The 23,353-nt window shown below is 37.4% G+C and overlaps 2 protein-coding genes across 49 annotated transcripts in view; one reads left to right on the forward strand and one right to left on the reverse strand.

Annotated features, from left to right (window-relative positions):
• Window positions 1-23,353, reverse strand: part of LOC148647083 (NACHT, LRR and PYD domains-containing protein 3-like) — a 1,669,284-nt gene that overhangs the window by 79,915 nt on the left and 1,566,016 nt on the right. The gene's annotated exons all lie outside the window — the stretch shown is intronic.
• On the forward strand, window positions 752-23,010 carry LOC148647084 (cytosolic phospholipase A2 gamma-like). Its single transcript, XM_088609397.1, has 11 exons — window positions 752-924; window positions 1,168-1,396; window positions 4,362-4,473; window positions 5,121-5,261; window positions 5,801-5,854; window positions 9,456-9,527; window positions 10,617-10,730; window positions 10,864-10,983; window positions 20,810-20,947; window positions 22,012-22,166; window positions 22,834-23,010. Exons 1-11 carry the CDS (start codon window positions 752-754, stop codon window positions 23,008-23,010), a joined length of 1,485 nt encoding a protein of 494 aa, XP_088465523.1.

Consider the following 23,353-nt stretch of genomic DNA (forward strand, 5'->3'; position numbering starts at 1 on the left):
TGGAAGAACTGGAGTACTGTACCTCACTCAAGGTGAAACAGCAGTGTCTGCAGGGGGCACTCAAACCCGCAACCTGCCTGTTATCAGTCCAAGGGGCTTACCCTCTACACTGCACCACCCCAAGCTTTATGTAGTGAAAAAGTCCACAGTCTAGTCTAACAGCTGCTCAGGCTCAAACTCACGTTGCTGTCCAGACTAATAGATTTGAAGGTTCTCTTCCTGAACTGGAGTCCAGTCTGCCACAGGGTCACTCTCAGCAATGCTGCACTCATTTCTACAGCTTTGAGGACTGGAGCAGTACAAAAGAAGTGTCCTGCTCACACACAGCAGCAGGACAGTGCTGCAATGGGACAACAATCCCACAACCCTCTGTTTGCAAGACCAGACACTTTACTGGTGCACACTGCCTGTAAGAGAAATAGAGGCAAATAACTATCTGAACTATAGATCAATACAGATATAACCACAGGTTTTCTCCTGGTAGTGTTTTTTTTAAATATTAGGAAAAATGACAAATTAATTATGGTTCATAATTAATACTTTAAAATACCAGTATTTAACATAAACCCAGCATCTATGAGCATCACAAGGGGCTCCTTTCAATCAGTAAGTAAGAGCTCCATCCTCTTTGAGACAGAAGGAGAGGAAGATGAAATGAAGATATTGTAAGGCCACGTAACTATTAATGTTTAAAATTAAAGCCACTGAGTCACTAGACTTGGCCTCCATGACCTCCTCTGAGTTACAGTAGATGCTGTCTTCTCCTCTCTTCCTCAATCAGGCCTGTGTTCCCCCCATCGCTATGCTGGGCTCAGGGGGGGGTCTGCGTGCCATGGTGGCTCTCATGGGGACTTTAAGTGAGCTGGGGGCTCAGAACCTGCTGGACACCATCATGTACCTGTGTGGAGTGTCAGGATCCACCTGGTGAGTCTGAGAGACTGGGCTCCAAGATCAGCTGTGAGCCTGTGAATCCAGTTCCCATTCTGGAAGATGAGAAACAGCAATAGATCTGTGTTGACAGTCGGGTGTGCAGTGTAGTCCTGGAAATTCAGATTTCAGTCCAAAAGGTTCAGGGAGAGCCGTGGAGTCAGCTGTGCACAGTAATTGCACTGGTGAAATGTTTTCATTTTCTTCCTGATCTGTGTGTTTGTGTGTCTAACACTGCAGGTGTATGTCCTCTCTGTATCGTGACCCACAGTGGTCCTCTCATGTGAAGGAGGCTGAGACAAAGATGGTGAAAACACTCAGCAATAAAAAAGAAATCAATCCAGAAATCAGCAATCCAGAAAACAGCCTTGAAGAAATGTTGCAGAGAATCAGGAAGGCAATAAAGGATGACAACTTTTCTTGTACAGATCTTTGGGCTACAATATTTGTTTACATGGTGGTGAAAGAGGTCAGCATTTTTGTCCTTCTTGTATGTGTGTTTGTACAGTATGTAACCAGCTGTATGTGTCAAGCTCTCTGTCTCATTCTTCAGTGTCTCTTTCTCCCTGTCTGGGTGTCAGTTTGTGAACTTGTCTAACAGAAGACCTTATGAAATGCCCCTTCTTGCACAGGGAGCACACCAAGTCTATTGACCATCTCTGCTTCATCATCAGTCCGTCTTTTTCCATAAGAAAGAGTGTTATGTTCCTCAAAAGTGTCTGAGAAGGGAAAGAACAAATGGCAAGTGACAAAGGTTTTCTTTTTATGTTCATATATAAATAAATCCAATAAACAGCATCTGGTAGAATTGCTAACAGTATTAATATTTTAACAATTCATATTTTCAAGCTGTAAAATCCATACATTCATACCTTACATTTTTTATACTCTTTATATTTATATACATGTATAAAATAGTTCAGGTGGGTAGCTACATCAGCATGCGTAGTCTGCAAAGGAACAAGTAATAGGTTTATTCCATGTTGAAAAGAGAAGAGCACAACGGTTTGTGAGCCCTCACACCTGAAGAAGGCTTCACAGCCAAAATGTTGTGTTTTCTCTCTTCTCTTTTCAGCATGGAAAAAACCTATTACTTGCTCCTAAATATAAAATGCATATACTGTATGTTTTTATATTTTATACATGATCAATCATGTCTTCAACCTTTCTGTCCTCCTCCTTCATCTCATTGAATCTGTGCTCAATCCAGGCCACTTTCAGTGACAATGCAGAACAGAATGAGACAAATATATATAAAGTGATACAAATGGTGTAAAATAACATTTACTTTTGTGTTGTTTTGAGAGCAAAACCTTCTTTAAATCTACAGATGCAGCCATTCAAAATGCGTTGTACAAACCCGTACCGCGATACCGCAAATCATTACGTCATACTGTGTCATAACGCGTCATGCAGCAGGTACGTGATTGGTTAACCAAAATGATCGACAGGGGCACTCGTGGTGCGTTGGTCAGTCGTGGAAAGATTTAATCATTTAATCTCTTTACTGTGCACGTTTTAATCCACTTAGTATTGCATATTTATTTGGAATTTTACCACTAAAGGGACATTTTAGTAGCTGAGCATAAAAAGAATAGGAGCATAACGCATCTGAAGGTCATAAACGATATTAATTTAGAAACATAAACATATTATGTATACTGGTCTTATGACATATTATTGTTGGTCTTGGTAGTTTAAAGAAAAAAATTGTGACCATTCCCTATTAATCAAATTCTAAAAGTATGCTTCTGTTTACTCCGATATCGAGCGTATTCTCAGAAAAGCTTAAAACTATCGCTTCTCTCACAAAGTACTGTATATTGTATAAACGTACAGTAACATGATCAGAAGGAGCAAGGAGCACGTAAAAAGGTTTCCAAAATAACCACATGTAAGACTTTGATGCTTAAAATGTTTAGGGAGAAATGGAATACTGGTGTGTATTTTTTCTTTAAAATACCAAGACCAGCCATATACAGTACAGTTTACATACAGTAATATGTTTATGTTCCTATCCTTAATATCCTTTATGAGCATGTGAAAGGCATGGTGAATCGGAGATTGTCAAAACTTACTTTGTATGATTGGAAACAAATGCATGATCGGATCAATGAAATGCTGTGGTGTTACTTTTTGTCAATGAAAAAATAAAGTATTTTCGTTTACAAGGACGGTTACAAAGAATGTGGACCAGGGTAGTACTTTGAGTTTACAGCTTGTCCAAGGTCATTCATTATTAATACTATTAGTAATATCTTCAGTAAAGACTTTGATGGCGACAGCTCAAACGCTGTACATGAGAGGTTGAGCTTTATTAGCTCCATCGGCGGTAATTCCGGATACTATTATCTTCTTTGCAGTATTATACGGTATTATACGGAAACCCTTGTTATGCTGCAACACACCCACCACGTTTTACCGCGGTATAACCCGCTCGTTTTGAATGGCTGCATCTGTACACTGCTTTGTGAATAATTCAGAGCAATTGCAGGATTGTAAAGTATTAATGATTATATTTTTTAATATAAGACGAGAGTAATTTAATTACCCTATAAAACAATGATTTTGTAACAGTTAAAAGAACAAGTAGAACATTTAATAGTTAGTAACCTAACTTTATGCTGCAAGGCATATCTCTTACCACATTATTTCTCCCCCACATATATCTTAATAATTGGAGACAACAAGTCGTGAGATTTCATGAGACTTTTTTTCAAATTGAGCCACGTGTAACTGGAGCGGCAGTGATTTTACACTAACCAGTTGCTGTATTTGTCATTTGGAGAGTACTGAAACACAGCACAGTATTAGGCAAATGTCATCATGTCATATCATTTACCAAACCGCTTTATACCCTATGGTGTTACGGGAAGCCAGAGCCTACTAGGCAAGCAACGAGCACAAGGCAGGGTACACCCTGGAGGGGGCGCCAGTCAATCATACATGGGGACAATTTGGAGGCCACAATAAAGGTTGAGGGAGGAAATTTGGCCCGGACACCAGGATAACTCCAAATCCAATTTTTTACTTTAATGACCACAGAGAGTCCGGACCTTGGTTTAATGTGTCATCTGAAAGACGGCGCCCAGTACAGTATAGGATCCCCGCCACTATACCGGAGCATTAGGACCCACACAGACCGCAGGTTGGGGGCCCCCACTGGTCCGACTAACACCACTTCCAGCAGCAATCATAGCTTCTGTGGCAGTACAGACCACCTCACCCAGCTCAAACTGTGCATATCATTCTTCACCTTCATTTGCATATTAGTATTTGTGTCTCCTCTCATCTCTCACAATACAGAAAATGCACAATTCAGACCTGTTGTGTTTGTCCTCTTTTGTGCTTTCAGTCTTTCATCAGAACTGAATGTGTCCTGTGGCTCTTCTCTGGACTTTGATGGTTATTCATACACACTTGGTTCTTTCCAGATGGATGATCACAATCTTTCGAAGGAGGAAGATGAGGAAATGACCAACCCTTACCCCATCTATGCTGCAGTGAATAAGTCACAGCTGGATGACAAGGAAGAATACAACAAAGGCAAGACTCCCACTTCATACACTGTATTTGCTCTAGATGCCATAACGATAGGGATGAATTGGCTTAAATAAAAGGAATTATTGTAATATATAATATTACATATTAATGCTCGTAGCAACAACAGCAGTATCTCTCAAAGCAATGGCAGTAGTAACACTACCAGCAGTTGTAAAAGTATCAACACCTGCAGCATTAAGCAGAATTAAGTAACAGCAAAATTAAATTACGTTCAACATCTTTTATCCCTTACATCTTGCACTAATCAGGGCATCTTGTTAAAGCAAGCTGAGTTAAATTCCTTGCTTAAAAGCACAGCTGCTGTGTCTTGACTACAATCTGAACCCAAACCACAATGGTCCACAATGCTGCACCCATGGCAGCTGTAGTAGTGTTAGTAGCAAGTGCTTCAAAAGCAGCAACATTAAAATAAGCAGTTCTTGTGTTTGAGAGGAAGGTGGGTATTTTTTATTAGAAACCAAACACCCTGCAGCTTCTAAAGTCAGTGATCGGAGGCAGTGAGGTAATTTACATAAAGTGACAATATTGCAGTGGAAGTTGTTGGCTGGCAATGTGCTCTTCTTGATTTATTCAAGATTCTCAAATTCTGTCTTTTTGTCTTCCTTTCCTCCCTGTCTCTCCCTTTCCAGGGACTTGGTTTGAAATAACCCGTCATGAAGCAGGATACCCTGAGTATGGAGCCTTTGTAGACACCAGTGCCCTGGGGAGTCAATTCCATGGAGGAAACAAGATAAAACACAAAGATGAGATGGACATGCTGTGCTTGCAAGGTTTCTCTTCCTTCTTTTAGAAATTCATAGCAGTTTTGTACATCATCTGTTTTTAGAATGGTACTTGTTCAGGATGGCCAGTATATAATATCGATGTTATCTGACAATATAGTATTTATTTATAGTATTATTTATTATTTTAAAAATTTACTGCACCAAGGTGATAATTACTCTTGAATGACCAAGTGGAAATCCAGTGATTTATTAATTGATGATCCAAATTTTTCCTGATTACTTATCGGTTTAAAACAGTCTGATGTGTTAGGAGAGGAGATGATAGGAATGTTTAACACTTTATAAACACTTAGTAATTAATAAATAAGTGATACACATCTCGTGGGAAAAAAAGTGTATGTAATGATACAGCTAATACTACCGAGAAGTGTGAAAAAGCCTTACAAAAAAATAATCAAACCACTGGTGGCCCAGGCATATTGCAGGGATTGCTGTGGGATGAAGAAGGACTCACCTCTTCTGTAGTTTAGTTCAACACTGAACCAGTTTTCCTGTTCAATTCATACTCTTCTGTGTTTCTTCAGGACTGTGTGGAAGTGCCATAGGCGATATGAAGGAGAACAAAAAATTCTTAATAGGTATTTTACCTTTTGTGCATTTTTTAAACAGAAATTAGTATTTGTTTTTATTTTTTGCCCACCTTATTTGTTATTTTCACATACTATTAGTCAGGCTGACACAATACTACAGTCCTTGTAGCAGTCTAGGGGAAAGAGGGTTGGTAGGCTTTCTTCTAACATCACCTACCAAGACAGACAGTTTTACACACTCCAGCGATGAATAGCGTGTGGCAGGAGGAATGGTGCTGCTCTCAATTAAAGGCACATGAACAGTTACAAACCAGAGGGAGAGTACCTGACCCCTCTTGCCTTTTTGGAAGTTAGTAATTACAGAATTTCATCCAAGGATCTCATCCAGCTTTCTCTTGTAAGAAGCCAGACACATGGTAGATTCCAGATTAAAGTCATTAAAGTACTAACCAGAGTTGACTGCTTAGCTTCTGATAACAGATGAGATCAGATGTTTGTGCAGGCTGGTGTCATAGTAAGTGTAAATTCACCTAGTCCTTCGGTACAGTATCTCTACTGATTTTTCAGTAATGCTCAAGGAATTCCTGGTCACAGATGGCAGATGACACTGACTTGATGTACAGTGCCTTGCAAAAGTATCCACCCCCTTGGACGTTTCACATTTTATTGTGTTACAGCATGGAACCATGATGTATTTAATTGAGAATTTTAGCCTCTCATCAACACAAAGTACTCTATAATGTCAAAGTGAAGAAAAAATCCAGACATTTTACTAAATTAATTTCAAAAAAAGAAAATATTTGAATGCTGCCAGTTTCTTTCTAAGAAATAAACTCTGGGGATCCAGAATAACAATAAAACAGTATAGCTTCAGAAACAGTCTGAACCAGTTTTCTGATGCTGCTGGTTTCAGGTATGTATCAGGTCATTAACCATCTAATGGAGACCCACAACTGTCTGGACTACATGGAAGGGTATAGTTTAACAGGCCAGGACTATATGAGTTTTCTTGAAGCTTAAGTTGACATCAGACAGAGAGAACACTGCCTCAGATCTCTCTGCTGCTGCTTAAATAACACACATCTGTAACTGGGCATGTCAGAGCATTTCTCCCTGTCTTGTCGCAACCAATACAGGAACTGATGCCATAGAGCTGAGTTATATACAAATGGTGGTTCCAGATTTTGTAGTTTGTAGAAAATTAAACAGTCAATTCATCTTTCTTAAATGTACATGTGACTATTGTTAATTTCTTTTCATTTCAGAAAAGATAATTTCTTTTTTTAAAGATTTATTCCATCCTAAAAGAAAGTTACATAGAAACCTTCTCCAGAGTTCTGGCGGTAAGATGCTCTTATTTTCTGATATTCTTTTCCACAAAATCAGGCATCTTCTTATGTACAGTACAGGTACACTACTTTTTACATATTGCACCAGGTGTGATTATATGCAGCACTAGTTGAATAATGAAATGATGGTGAATCAATTCTCACACAGAAGGATCAATTTTGTTACTGTTTTGAGTTGTTTATCCCAATAAACCATTTCTTCCTAACTGACAGTTGCCCAATAAATTGATTCTGCTGGTTGTTAGTGGAGTACAAGCTCCTTGGTTTGTCTCAGAAATTGTCATGGGCAATTTTATTTCAAAGTGTAAAGGATCTTGGAATAAATCCAACATCAATTAAACATTAAAGGGTGTTGTCATAGAAATAAATAAAAGACAAAATCTGGGAAATCTGTGAGCATTTTCTGTATGTATTGTGCATTTACAGTGTATTTGAAAGATCTATTCAATTTAATTTATAATCATCACTGATTTATTTCTATTTTTGTACTTCACCTGATAGGAACTGAAATTGTTCATTTGCTTCTGCATTACATAAAATTGCTATACTACAAAGCTGATTATTGCGAGGACTACTGTACAGTATGTGGTCCAATTGGATGCTGAAATTGTATTATTTTCATGAATGAAGGCACACCTGTAGCTTCAGTGACATGGTTCTAGAGTTTCACATTTTAAAGACGTGATTCTTCTCTCTGTTGAAGGCCTTGTAATTACTTTTTCTCCCTCCACCAGCAGCAAGAACGGGGCAGTCCTGACTCACATCTACAATATCTGCCACTTTTCACACTGCAAGCTCTTCCATGATTGTACTGAGATACACTGTTGAAATTTAACATAGTGCTCATTGGATTCAGGGCAAGCATAAGGGACCAAGGTGTAACAGAAAGCCTTAAACCCTTTAGTCTTCCTTTAAATACTGACTGCACCAACATATAGACCAGCACATTTATCATAAGTATCTTCATGATTCTCTGTTTCCCATTTTAGGTATAAATGTTCCTACATGCATGTGCAACTACATGTGCAGTTGTTTTCATTCTATCTAAATTATCATTTCCCTTTCATCTTTTGCACTGTTTGCTAATCTATTCATAAAGGTATGTGCAAATTTCCCCAGATTCCTAATGCTATGCATACATTTGATTTCCTAGTGCAGTTCCAATTATCATTTGTATATCCTTACATGCTATAGACTCCAAACGTACTGGTCTGAAAGAACGAATTCACAGACAGACTATTTATCACCCATTGTCACCCATTGTCTAATTGTGGCTACTAACCATGTTTTGATAGGCCTTTGAAAAAGGTTAGTTAACATTCTATGTGGCATGTCTTGTACAGGATCTTTCTGTGGAATAGATTTAATGCTATCAAGACTGACAGGCTTGTTTAACTTAATGATTTCTAGTACCTGTAATAGCTCTGCATGTCTTTAAACTGTTGCCATCCTTTCTGCACTGATTCCATACCTATCCTGCTCCATTCTACTGTTCTTCAGCTCTTTTTTCTTTAATGCAATAAGAAATAAAACTATACAGAAGACTTAAATAAAAGTTCTGTCTGCTTTATTTAAATCTGGAATCTACCTGTGTAATTTCAATGCATACAGCACTTCAGGACAACACCATATTATGATAATTCTGTTCTAATGGTTTTCTCACCCCTGTTTCCTCACTCTATCTTGACTTTTTTTAAAAGATCTGTACAAGTATTCAATCTCGTATCTGCTTTGACTAAGGAAGTAGTCATTAGGCATGTCTACCATTTGAGTGTCAGCTTCTGACATTCATATTGGATTTACAAATCTGCATGAGGAGAGGTCCAATCTCCAACAATATATAAGAAATATAAATATGAAAAGAAGTATGTTTTTCTGAACTTGGTGGTCTGTAACATCATGCACTGTGGTTTTATGTTTCAGCCATAAAGGTTGAGACCTTGGCTTTATCTGGCTTAAGTTCTGTGCAAGAAAGTTGTTTTTGAAGTATAGAGCTAGTCCTTCTCCTCTCCCATCTTCCCATCTCTCCTCAATGCAATGTCCACATGAATGTCTCTATCACTTATATTTTAGTTCATCCAATTCCAAAAAAATCTAAATATTGTTTTTCCCTTGGAGATTTTATTAAGACCCACTTTCTTTCCACTTAACATGTTTTTGCATTTCTCTGTAGATCCTTGTCAAAAGCTTATTGGTAATTAATCATCTGGAAATAAACACACAGTGGGTTATCAAAAAATCAGAAGGTATCTCTGTCAGAATTAAACCACAGAATAACAGACCCTCTCTTCTTTTCACAGGTAGACCCCCCTCTGAAGATGTGTTCTCTTTTTACAATGATGTGGAGGAAGATGAGGAAGACCTCAGTTTAGGTAATGGTAAAGCAGGTTGAGTCACATGCACTCAATGTAGGTTTGAGAGTTTAGGGGTAGTCTTAATATACCCACAATAATCCATTGCTAGGTAACTGTCTTGCAAGCCAAGACTCTTCCCACTCTGACCTGTCTTGCAGGTGACAATACCAGCCAATAATGGCTGAATGCCAAGACTAGTACAAGAAATATCCCTCCCGAAGACGTATCCCCCCAATCTCAGTTCCAGGCAATCCCATGTTGACTGTATCTTGTTCAAACTAAGGTTCACTCAATCCCAATTAATATAACCTTTTCTCTGTTTTTCTGCACTGAGCTCCCACGTTGTCTAATGTCTTCACAGCTAGAACAGCTACTGATCAAACCTGCTAGTGTGGAGAACAAGACCCTCTATTTACATTGTTAGACCAGGAAGAAAAACAGTCTAGGACTGGAAAAGATTATTAAAGCTATTCTGTATCATAGCCTTAGAACTTCAGCAGTCCAGGAGTGAAGAAAATGCTTTTGCTGATGTGGTGCTGGTGTGGTGGGGTATTTAGAATAAGTTGCTGTGTTTTCTTTTCTCTGCCCAATTTGGGGAAAAAATGATAAATTACACTAGGAGCTAAAGTAACTTTCTCTATTAAAACCAGCAGTTTACAAGTTTCCACAGTTACCACAGTTCTTTAGCTGAAACTTTTTTAGAAAAGGTAAGTTTGAACTTTTTTAGAAAACACTCTACTGGTAAAGAAGCCACTGCAGGGGTTTGCAGAGATATTCTCTAAACACCCCAGTATACAACTGTGAACAAATTAATATTCTCTTTTCTCCGGGATATGTCTGTACTTCATAACTTACAGACCCTCACCTGTTCCAAAACCTTTGCAGTAATTTTTCCATTTCAAGGCTAATTTAGTTTAGAACTTTTCTGCTGTGTGTGGGATGAGCTGTAACCCAAACTAGCGGTTACTATGGAATATCCTTGTTAGGACTGTAGTTCTCTTGAAGTGAACATTTTGGCCTGCCTACTCTTTCCAGTAAGGGAACCAAAACATTCCCTTATCTGATTTCTTTCTAAACTTGTACTCAAAGTGTGGGTCTCATTCACAGGTGATGAATGTGAAAAGAGAGCTATGATCTTTTGCCTGCTTAAGCTCCACTGGAACTTCCTCTGTGGCAAAGACTGCAAACACATCCTCAACTCTATGAAGAACATTGTCAAAGGTACGCTTCTCTTACATGTAAATTTCCAATTACTTCAGAATGCAAGGAGGGTTACAACCGAAAGGAAACCTCTTCCCCCATCTGCCTCTTACCATGTGTGAGACTCTTTTATCCTCTTTTCTCTGTCCACCAGATGAAAAGGTGATATATGAGTTGGTCTCACTGATGTATGATACGTGGGACGTCGTCGGCAAGGACATCCAGCACAGGATGATATCAGCTCTTTCCAAGGTTGTCCTTAAGCATTTTGAAGGCAAGTGTGTCTCACCTGAAATAAGAGTGTCAGTGATGCTGTAAGATCTGGGAATCAGTATTTTGCAGAAATTGCCCATAAGTTGTGACAAAAACCTTGTCACACTGCATCCATAAAGCATGAGCTTACCGAAACTCCTCCAACAGAAAAATCAACTGAATCATGAAATGGGACAAGCCTGGAAGTTGTAATCAGAAGACAAAAAAAAAATGTGTTCACAAAAAACACAAAAATGTGTAAAAGTAGAAAAAACATTCCCTTCCATACCTTATACAGTAATACATTTCAATTTCCTCTGGAATTCTTAATGATTTCAAGTAAGTTCTTATTTCATTATTTTTACATTTCCTATTCTAGACATTTGATCTATTTTCACTTGTGTAAAAACAGCAATGAGCTCTCCAGCGTACTTTATGATTCGGTACACAGCAGCTCTTCTCACTGTCTGCTGAGTGTCAGAAGTGACACATATAAATGCTTGTATTCTTTTGAGCACCGAATCAATGCAGATACAATACTAAACATGGATCTTCCTTGTGCTTCAAAATTCAGTTTACCACATTGCTTAACTGTTAAATAACAGGAGTATAGTCTGGTCTTTTAAAGGTGCTATATCAGATGATCACAAAATTTAATACAAGGGGAATTTGCTTGGGAGCCTTTTCTAATTTAATGTTCGGTTTCACGTTCATTTCAGAAGCAAATGAACAGCTCATGGTCACCACGCAAGCAACAGAGAATGCAGGTAAGTTGGTTTTGGAAATTATACAGTAGTATGATTTAGATGTACAGGCACCCATCACTTTATATGATAGCTTTTACACACCTGAAGCACTATCCAGCCAAATCATACTCAGAAATAGGAGAAACTAATTAATACTACAATATAACTATGGCTATAATACAGTTTAGATTATGGATAAATAATACTGAATTATTCATGAGGGGGAGAGAGAAAAAAAGCGCTACAGAGGCATAGAGAGAGACAGGGGCAGTAAATATTGAATTGATTGCTCTTAGTGTTATATAAAGAGTAGTTGTAAGAGAATGGAAGTCATTGGGCCTGCTTAGACAGATTGATGGTTAGATAAATAGCTTATACTGTAGTTTCATGAAACTCCATTATACAAAGCCAGAGACGCAGGAGAGGAACAAAAAACACCACTGACACAAATACAACCGGGTTTTCACTATTGCTTTTACATACATCTACCTGGTTGGCTCTTTGAGGGCTTTTAATACAATATCAGGTTTCTTCACAGTTGTGTCTTTTCAAGATGACATAGGTCCACATCCTTCACTTTATCAGTGCAGGACATTCCTTTAAGCCTTGGAGCATATCTGGTTGACCCTATCTGGTCTGATTTGAGAGTAGCAGTCTCTTGTAGTTTATTTCATTTCAGGAAATCTCTAGTTTTCTTGTCTAAGTCTTGCTTGTCTAAGTTTGCATCTTAGTCTTCACTGTTTTCAGTCTCACACAAACACTTATGGATCAGCCTGTTTAGTTATTTTGTGAAAATCCTAGCTCATTGTTTATGTGCTGGCACATACAGTGTGGTGTGTACAGCTGGCTACAAATTGTAATAATTTAAAAAATCATTAATTTGGTACATTCATTTGTTATATCAAATAAATATAGACTTTTCTCTTGCAATTTATGCTAAGTCAACTTTCAGTTATATTGTATCAAGGGTATGAATACTTTTAGAGAAATTTGTTCTGTATGCACACACAGACCTTCTGTAGTTACTTTCAAAGTGACAATAGCATCTCAGTGAATTAGTTTGGATTCAAATACTGGATTTTTAGCTTGCCTAGATTTTCCAATTGGTGTTTTAAATCCATTTCTAGAATAAAAAAAAACAATTGTATTCCTTCCTCCTCTTTTTCTAGCAGCCACTGAAACAGAATTGAAGGACTGAATTCTGACAAGTACAATATTTCCACTAGACATTTTATTAGATAGATAATACTTTATTAATCCCATAGGGAAATTGATGTATTATGTGTACCTACTGAACTAAAGTGTACTGGAATTGCTTCAGTGTGCATCAGTACATTTGGAGGTTCAGGCTGCCAACAATGCTCTGATGATATTAATTTGGCACAATGGCAAAGACTGTAAACAAGGAACAAACAGTTTAAACAGCAAGATAGGGTACCATCATATTGATTTTAATTTATGCCTATGTGGCATTTTGTGAGGTACAGATGCAGCCATTCAAAATGCGTGGGCGATACCGCATTATTTTGCGGTACGCTGTACGCAGTCTACCGCAAGCTACCGGTAAATACCGCGAGTTACCGTACGTAGGAGTTCTCCTATAATACGACAAGCAAAATAATAGTATCCGGAATTTCCGCAAGGTGGAGCTAATAAAGCTCAACCTCTCATGTTTGAGCTGTGGCCATCAAAGTCTTTAACGAAGATATTACTAATAGTATTAATAATGAATGACCTTGGACAAGCTGTAAGTGTAAACTCAAAGTATTGCCCTGGTCAACATTCTTTTTTTCATTGACCATCTTTGTAAAAGTAACACCACAGCATTTCGCAATCACGCATTTGTTTCCAATCATGCAAAGTACAGTGATTCACCATGCCTTTCACATGCTCATAAAAGAGATTGATTTAGGAACATAAACATATTACCGTATGCAAACTGTACTGTATACAGTATGTATATGTATATTTAATGTCTTAACTGTGCCCGTTTAAGTATTGACTATTCATATCTAATTTTACCACTGAAGGGAAATCTTAGTAGCTGAGCATAAAAAGAATAGGAGCATACTGCAACGCGTGTGAAGGCCATAAACGATATTAATTTTGGAACATAAACATACAGTATATGGCTGGTCTCGGTACTTTAAAGAAAACATACACGAAACATGGTTTCATTATGACCAGAATCTGTCTTGAGATATTTTTAACTTGATTTACAGTATTTGAGAGGTATGTCTTAACACCGATACTACAGTGCTTAAGTACTGCTCACGTATATGTTTCTAGGTTTATATTATGCATTTCATAAGGTCAAATTACTTTTGAGCAACTAATAAGAAGCGCGAAACGGTATGCGTTTTAGTTTCGTTTCGTGCTGGGACCCGTGGATTGATTAGAGATATCAAGTACATACAAGTCATTTTTTAAATGTTGTAGTTCGTCTTGAAAAAATGTTACGAGTACATCATCTATCAACAATTACACAGGTTCTGTTTCCATATTGTGGATTTTGGTTACGTAATATTATTTTCTAGATTTCACGTTGTGAATATATGATTTGGGCAAACAGAGCCGCAAAGAAGTACATTATGGGTTGTTGTTTTTTTTATGCAGTTTTATCTAGAACAAGCGATGCTTAAACCTTTGTCTGATTCTTGTGAAACTATCCACACGACAGTTACAGTACCTAGGAGTTGACTTCAGTGATGTCACTGATGGGATGTTTCTAAAAATCCATCCTCTGTAAAACGTCTTCTCTAGTTGTCCTGCATATGTATTCGCTAATGAAGCTGTGTGTTCTGAGCCTGGATCTCTACATTTCTGTATGAACCAGCTTAGAGGGCTAAAGACAGCTTGTGTTTAAATTGAGTGTAAGGCAATTTATGCTTCTAAAGTCATGGTCAGCATTTATTATTGAACTGTGCTGTAAACTTGTTCTGTGCCAAGTCACATTATTTTATAGCGTTTTTATAGCGTTATCAAACCCGGTGGAGTTTCCTGACTCCCATGTCACATGGTCTGTGATTGAAACGTGTAAAACCGGTTTAATTCGTCACAGCCAGCACTCCGGTTGTAAAGTAGAAGCAGGCGAGATTTCCAGCGAAAAACACCTCCCCCTTCTTCAGGTGTGAGGGTCTTCTGCTCAGAATGAAACGCTAAAATGTAATGTAGGCTCTGAATGGGTTCAATTGTGATTTGGGCTTGATTAAGGTCGCTGCCTTTCATCTAAAACCCTACTTGAATCCTTCTAAACTAAAAATCAGTGTTTGTGAGTTCTAAATAAAGAGGTATCCAGGTAACAGTGAAACGGGCGGACAGTCTGGGGAGATCGCCCGTTTTCCATGTAAATAGTTCCCTGGTTCCGCACCCCTTGGTGTTTCTCTCGCTCTCTCTCGGGTCACCTGATCATTAGCTCGAAAGATTTGAGTGCTTTGTGTATATTCTAATGGTAGTGGGGGCAGGGTGTGTGGGAACAGGTTTGGTTGAAATTGCATTGGAGATCTATGTTCTTCACACCTGAAACATTTTCTCTGAAAGCATTTTCTTCGCAGTTTAACCGATCTTGTTACAGCATGTTACAGTTTACTATTATTAACCATATTAATTTTAAGTGCTTAATGTAAAATCTTGTAAAAATATATTTTCATTATTCAAATATACATTAAGTCTGACTATCATATAATAAGTTAAATACAAAACTAAAGACAAAATAGGGTTAAATATAATTCAAAATATTTTGCTAACAATGTTAACTGTTTATGAATAATAAAATGTATTAGCTAAGGAGTAGGATGGCACAGTTGTTAGTATGTTTTTTGTTTTGTTTCTTTTTCATAAATACAACAGTAGTACCTGATGTCTCAGTGGCTTTCAAAATTAAATTATGCATGCAAACCTGTGAACTAGAAAGATAACTAAGATATCCATCCATTTATAATGGTGGCAAAGTGGTTAGCATTGCTATCTTGCAGCACTGGGGTCCTAGGTTCAATTCCTGCCATCCTTTGTGTGTGGGGTTTACATGTTCTCTCTGGGTTACATGGTTTTTCTCCATATGTGTGATATGACTCCCTCTCGCACTCCAAAACATACTGGTAAGTTAATTGGTTTATGGGAAAACTGGCCCTGGTGTGTGTGTGTTTGTGTCTGTCTGTCCTGTGATGGACTGGCGCTATGTCCAGGGTGTATTCTGCCTTGTGTCCGTTGCTTCCTTAAAATCTAAAATATGAGCTCTACTTGCCACTTACAGTACCAACAGTACCAGCTAACTTTAGTAGTGACATTTTCATGGATCTTTTTAACAATAAAATTTACAACATCAGACTTCAGACACAATTAAACAGGCCTCAAAAAAGTCTGGTACAAACATTTTCAGCATGGAATAAACCGTTACTTTAATGGTATAAACCTTAAATGGATTCATATTCTCAATACGATTTGGTGCTCAGTAACATGACTTAGAAAATGACAGAAGACATACGTATCATGCTTATCCTTCTATTTTTCATAATCGTAAACTCCTTAAGGCAGTTACATTTTCTCTGTTCTGACCTGGAGTTACAGAGAAATTTAAATTCTAATAAGAGATTTGTAATGAGGAAAGTCATACCAATCACTCATCCAGTACCAGGATTTGCAATTACAATACAAATACTTTCTTTCTGTATGTGTTTATTTTGCAGTTTGAGTCTATGGCATTCCTTTGGGGGTCTATACTCCAAGGCATGACTTTTTTATGTATAAACATCAGTATTTACTGCTATTAATTACTGTACGATTTATAGTTGAAATCTGAGCCTAGATATAAAGTTAGATATAAAGTTAAAATCACGACAAAGCAATGTAGGAAATACAGAGAAAATAAATCCTTTCTGACATCTAAAATCAGTTTCGATCAAGGTCTCTAAAACGAACAAGAAAAAGAAGATTTTCGGAGGGCAATTACGCTGTATTTATATAGAATAAGTGATTTATGAGCAATCTAATTTCTTGTTCGTTTAAAACAGTGAAATGTCAGCTGTAAAAGATCGCACCAGAAACAGCACTCTCTCTGCCTGTCATAGACGTTCAGGAAAGGCTGAATGAAGTCATGTCAAGTACAATAATTCGGAGATCAATAATAACAGTTGTAGGACAGTATATAAGGAGGATAAGGATTTTGAAGTTGACTCGAAATCTGATAGGTAACCAGTGCAAGGACTTGAAAACAGGTGTAATGCATCCCTGATAGGATTCTTGCTGTCATATTCTGAACATATTGAAGATTGCTCAGTGTGGATTTAATTTCCTCAGTGAACAGGATGTGCATTTATTAATTCTAGAAGAAAACTAGATTTCTCTAGTTCTTAGTTTCTCTAGTTCCCTTTAAAATAAACTATTATTCCACAATGCAGAGTATTACATGGCCAGTATTTACACATGATATTTGTGATTTAAAGAAATTAACACAAGCAGCTTTTGGAGATTTAAGTGTTGGCTGAGTTATTGCAGGATAAAAGACTAGAGATGTTGGCAAGAAGAAGATAGTTTGGGGAAAGCTGAGGAATACACTTATAACAAGAACACTTCCTAATGGGGTTAGGCATACTTTTGATGAAGATGATGAAGTTAACAGACTATATGTTTACATAGATACTGAAATAAGGATTGTATTTTAGATTATGTGTAGTTGCTGGCATTGAACTGTGTGTTGGATGCACATGAATTGAAGGAATGGGCAAACATAGATGATGCGGATCCACAGAGCCAGCATATTAAGATGTTTATAATTAGAGGCAATTTGTTTAAATAACTAGGTATGGATACTGATGTGCAAGAGAGGTGGAAAGGCTGTTTCCTTAAGATATAAAATATTTTAATAAAATAATAAAATATTTTATTCTCAGTGAGATGCTGCCATTTCATAGTGGGTTTCTAACACTGTGTATAGTTCCATCCACACAGTGCCTTTACTTCCATTTCTAATCTCTTTATCCAGTACAGAGGATTTGGAGCCTATCCCAGTAAGCGACGGACACAAGGCAGAATACACCCTGGACATAGCGCCAGTCCATCACAGGACAGACAGACACAAACACACACACACCAAGGCCAGTTTAAATCTAACCTCAGAACCTTTCTTTTCAGAAGACTTAGTGTCTGTATCTGCTTCATTTTCTAATTTTGGTAGCACCTCTAACTGCTTGTCTTTCTTATATGCATTTACTTTGTAATCTGTGGTACTTTTATCTGTTTTTACATCTACTGTATTGCTTTGAGATGCCACCTTTAATGGTGATATATCAAATAAAGTTTTTTATTATTGTTATAGGGAAACATGATCAGATTGTCCCTGGTTCAGAAAAAAAGATCTAAAGTATACTAGTTTGTCACTCTTCTAATTCCCTTTGCTAAATGACTTTTCATACTAATCTGATCAATCTAACTGCCAGTTTTCTGTGCTTTCTCTATCCTGCTAGATTTGCAATTATTCTGAAAATTTTCATCTTGAAATAACTCATTTCTAAATACCTTTTTCACTGTTAACATCTTGCAGCAACTCTGTGACAAAATATACACTCTGACAGTTCATCCTGCTACCAACATTAAATAGAACAAATCTTAAGATTTCTATATTTATGTCTTTATTTAGTGGTTTCATTAGTGACAAAGGCTAAACTTTCTTGGAAAAATGTCTTTTATGTGTTGTGGAAAAAACTGACTTGCTTTAACAAAATATGTTTACAAATCCTTTCACCTGGCATTTTCGTAGTTAGAAATTATGGAACGCTCTGTTAAAAGCAAGGGAGTTTTTATGTCCGTTGCAGTTCTTTTGCAACATGAATATAATTATATCGTTATTAATTTCTTGAGATACGCGATTCCATATTATATTCCCTTTTAATCAAATTCTAAAAGTATGCTTGTTGACTCCGGTATCGTGTTAGTTAAAGACTTCGATGCTTAAAATGTTTAGGGAGAAATGGAATACTGGTGTGTATTTTTTTCTTTAAAGTACCAAGACCAGCCATATACTGTATGTTTATGTTCCAAAATTAATATCGTTTATGGCCTTCACACGCGTTGCAGTATGCTCCTATTCTTTTTATGCTCAGGCACTAAGTAAAAGGAGATGCTTCATATTGCTTGACTAATTTTAATAACTAAGTTAGAATGCAGACGCTCCCTCGGTGCGCTGCTCTGGTGCGCCGGCTCTTACACAGTGCCTGTCTGCCGTAAGCGTTACAATATACATACCCAACACTGCTTGTACCCATCTGTCATGCAAATAAAACACCTTGAATTGAATTGAATTGAGGGGAAAAGGGGGGGATACTAAAGCCAATACTGGCTCAATGGGCTTTGACGTGCTAATGCGTTGGTTTAACAGTCCGGGTGTGGCAGGCTTCCAATGTCAACTCGACTCGATTGGAAGACAATGAACGTATTTTAGCCCTAAATGAATTAATAGCAAACATGGTTTACATAAAATACATTTTTCCAAGAAAGTTTATAATAATACGATCTATAGTTGAAATCTGAGCCTACTTTAAAAATAAAGGAAAAGCATTTTCAGAGAGCAATCACGCTGTGTTTATGTAGAAAAAGCGATTAGGTTTATGAGCAATCTAATTACCTAATCGCTTAAAACGCTATATAAAATAAAGTTTATTTAGAGATGAATGATCAATGTGGTAGTTTAAATAATGTGAGTCAGGAAACTAACACAGCGCCACCGGATTTAATAACGCAATAAAAACGCTATAAAATAATGTGACACAGTACAGCACAGTACAATAATACTGACCATGACTTTAGAAGCGTAAATTACCTTACACTCAATTTAAACACAAGCTGTCTTTCTGTATGAACCTCTAAGCTGGTTCATACAGAAAATGTAGAAATGCATTAGCCTGATTATGATTAAAAACACATAATTAAACACACGTTTGCGATTTAAATCAGAACACGATTTAAATCAATATAAATGTTTATATTGTAACGCATACTGTCCAGCCTCCATTTCTCTATAAAAATTTACTGTTGCACACACACACACAATAGAAGCGGGAACCACTGTCAGAAGGGAAGATATGTTCAAAATATCGCAAATATCGATCATGTTGCGATATTTTGAAATATAAAAGTCAACTGATTGTCCATAATATCGCTTACCTATTTTTTCGAAGAAATGTTTGTTAAAATAAAAGTTCAGTACCAGCTGGATTCGAACACACAACCTACCAGTTGGTAGTCACACACCTAGACCAGTAGGCTACAAGAGAGCTCGCATGATCAGGCAGGCGAAACAGCCCTACACAGCCCTGCCGCAGTACACGGATATAATCATACAGTTATTAAATTCTTTAGATACGCGATTCCATATTATATTCCCTTTTAATCAAATTCTAAAAGTATGCTTGTTGACTCCGGTATCACGTTAGTTAAAGACTTCGAAGCTTACAATGTTTAGGGAGAAATGGAATACCGGTGTGTATTTTTTTCTTTAAAGTACCAAGACCAGCTATATACTGTATGTTTACGTTCCAAAATTAATATCGTTTATGGCCTTCACACGCGTTACAGTATGCTCCTATTCTTTTTATGCTCAGCTACTAAGATTTCCCTTCAGTGGTAAAATTCAATATCTACAACGGGCACAGTAAAGACGTTTACAGTAAGTCTTTCTACGACAGACCAACGGACCACGAGTGCCCCTGTCGGTCAACCAATCACGCACCGCGGTATCCCGTGTCATCATACCTGCGGTATCTGTACCGCAGTGTCTGTGCCGCGCACTTTGAATGGCTGCATCTGTAGAATATAGTGTCTGTGAAGTGAAGTCTGTGTTTTGTTGTGTCCAGAAAAGAAATGCTAAAGGTTAAAGGTTACTGGTTCTTTTGGTTAGATTGACCTAACTTAACAGCAAAATACTGCTGTAAAGTCAACACCAAAAGAATCCAGTTGATACAAGAATTCTGTCCAAGAATTAAATCTTTGGGAATAGAAATTGTTCAATACAGCCATATTGTCTACTGGATTGTAGCAATCTGACATGCTTGGAAATGTTTGAACTTCTCTTGCTCAGAAACAACAGGTCATGTTTATCTCTTCTTCCAGCTTCCTATGGGAATGTGACCATGAACTGCGACAAATCTGATGTGTCCCTTCTCACAATTTTTCACGAGATTTATAAAATGGTATTTTTCTGGATCTGGGGAACCAAGCACAACTTTCTGTATGAGTACCCCAACACAGGTGAGACTCCAATATAGCGCAGTAGCACAGAAAATAACTTTTAACAGTGCAATGCGCAATATATACTGTAGCAAAAGTGAGCTGATTGGTCCCAAGACTGTAACAGGTCTGGACTTGTAACAGTGTAACAGTGTTCACTCAGTGGGCAGTGGGAGGCCCACAGTCTACTAGTCAGCTGTTCAGGATTAGGCAAACTGTAACTGAGGTTTCTCCAAGTAGCTAATAAAATCCAATAAAATTGGATGGACTTAGCTGGTTTGGGTCCTCATTTGATTTGACCTGCCTGGCACCTCACAGAGAGACACCCCACTCAGGCACTGTGGAAAACTAGATATAACAAATTAGAAATGCACATGTTAAAAGAGCTTGTCCACAAGTCTTTATTCTTCCCATTCTTAGGTTAGCCAGCAGCTGAAAGCTTGAAGTGATAAAGTAATAATTTCATTATATTTTTGTATAGTATCTCGTAAAATAGTACAGCATTGTGATTATTATAGTGGATTATGAAAAAGTAGTCAGATGATGCCTTTATCCAGGACTACTGTCAATCTGATACTTACCTTAAAAATTAATCTAGGAAACACTCTACATTATACATTCTGATGGTATATAAAATGATTCAAAATAACTCAAAGAGAAAAGCAATTTCACAGCACTTTAAGAATTGGTAAACCATAGCAGGTTGCATTTGTCGAGGTTTTAGACCAACCTGTAACACTGACTTTTTTTTCTTAAACGAATGTTGTTATCCACCTTTTTTTAGTTTTTTAAGTGTGAATCCCTCATTCTGTATGTTTTTTGTTGTAGTTTTGAATCCATGTATTTGCTGTGTCATAAAAAAAAAGATCTCAATGGTTCCTACTACAGCAGCTTCTTTCTATTTACTAAATAATAATAATAATTAATAATAATTGATTTACACTTATGTAGCGCTTTTCTGGACACTCCACTCAAAGCGCTTTACAGGTAATGGGGACTCCCCTCCACCACCACCAATGTGCAGCATCCACCTGGAATCCAAATGTGCCTCTGAACTCTTTCTCTTGTGTCTGAATAATCCCTAGATAACAGACTCCCCAGGAACCTGGTCACTGAGGACAAAATCTACCTCATCGATGCTGGTCTGTCCATCAACAGTGCCTACCCACTGGTCCTGAGGAGAGACAGGGGAGTGCAGCTCATTCTGTCCTTTGATTTCAGCGAAGGAGACCCATTCATGGTAAAGTACATCATACAAGTCATCACGTTCATCTGGTTCTGCTGTCTTGAGTTCACACTTCAGTGGTCCAGGCTCAGGCTACTGTAGGAGCTCCTGTAGTCTAGGTGATTCCCTCAGTTACAGTGTAGGTGTGCCAATGCCAGATTTCTATTTCAAACTGCTCTACCATAAAACAGGGCTTCAACAAGCTGGTAGCCTAATATTGGACTAATACTAGGTTTCTGTGAAGATGCTGAAGTACCTACTGTATCTCATAGGTTTCACCAGGTACACATTTAAACATCAGTGCCTGTTAATTTGACTTTCTGTATTAAAGATCCATAAATGTATAATTTCGCAGCATTTTTTTCTAGTTTAAATCAGGTTACTTATGCAAAGGGCTTTCCTATTAATAATTGGAATAGAATAGAATACTCTAGGAACAGAATAATAATATTAATATTCCTAATAATAATAAAGCTATTGGAGATTATCTGTGCACTCAAACTGTAGTTTCTTATAACCAAATAATATATCCACAGTTTGCCTGGATAAAAAATTAGCTACTGTATGCTTTTGTTTTTCTGCAATTGTCTTTTTTTTCTTTTTATTACAATGTAATGACTGGATGACTGATCAGTTGATGACAGTGAGGGTGAACAGTCTCTGTGTTTTTTCTTCCTTCCAGACTGTCACCAAGGCAGCTGAATACTGTAATAAAAACAAAATTCCCTTCCCACCCATTCCAGCAATGAGTGAGGAGGAGAAGAACTGTCCATCAAGCGTCTACATCTTCAAGGGTACAAACACCCCCACTGTCATGCACTTCCCTCTCTTCAACAAGGACAACTGTGGAGGCAAGTGAACCAGCAGGCATTTTAGATTTCAGCTACAGGATTCATGTCACTGCTATGAGAAATTCACCACTGGTTGGTGAAAGACAAGACTTATGGTTTCAAGTCAGCCCAGTGTTAATTTGATTATTAATATTTGATATATCTAATGCCTTACTTAAGTTGAATAAAATGTCTATTAGATATAATTGTATTTTAGCCATACTTGTAATTTTGATTTGGTCAACTAAAAATTAACTAAAGTTCACTTGCAGTACTTTTAGCCAACAAACTGAATTAGTTTCAGTCACATTTCAGTCATGCAGTTAAATAAAGTTTTAGTCTAATTCGTTAGTCTTTGGAATATTAAGTTTT

This window comes from Lepisosteus platostomus, chromosome 16 (assembly GCF_059453375.1).
Source record: "Lepisosteus platostomus isolate fLepPlt1 chromosome 16, fLepPlt1.hap1, whole genome shotgun sequence".
NCBI classification, from domain to species: Eukaryota; Metazoa; Chordata; class Actinopteri; order Semionotiformes; family Lepisosteidae; genus Lepisosteus; species Lepisosteus platostomus.

Bases quoted from the DNA above. Each gene is read 5' to 3' on its own strand.
- LOC148647084 (XM_088609397.1), top strand. From the start codon at position 752: ATGCTGTCTTCTCCTCTCTTCCTCAATCAGGCCTGTGTTCCCCCCATC. The intron at 5,262-5,800 runs GTTTCTCTTCCT...GTGTTTCTTCAG, and splicing joins GGACATGCTGTGCTTGCAAG to GACTGTGTGGAAGTGCCATA. The intron at 5,855-9,455 runs GTATTTTACCTT...TTCTTTTCACAG, and splicing joins GAACAAAAAATTCTTAATAG to GTAGACCCCCCTCTGAAGAT.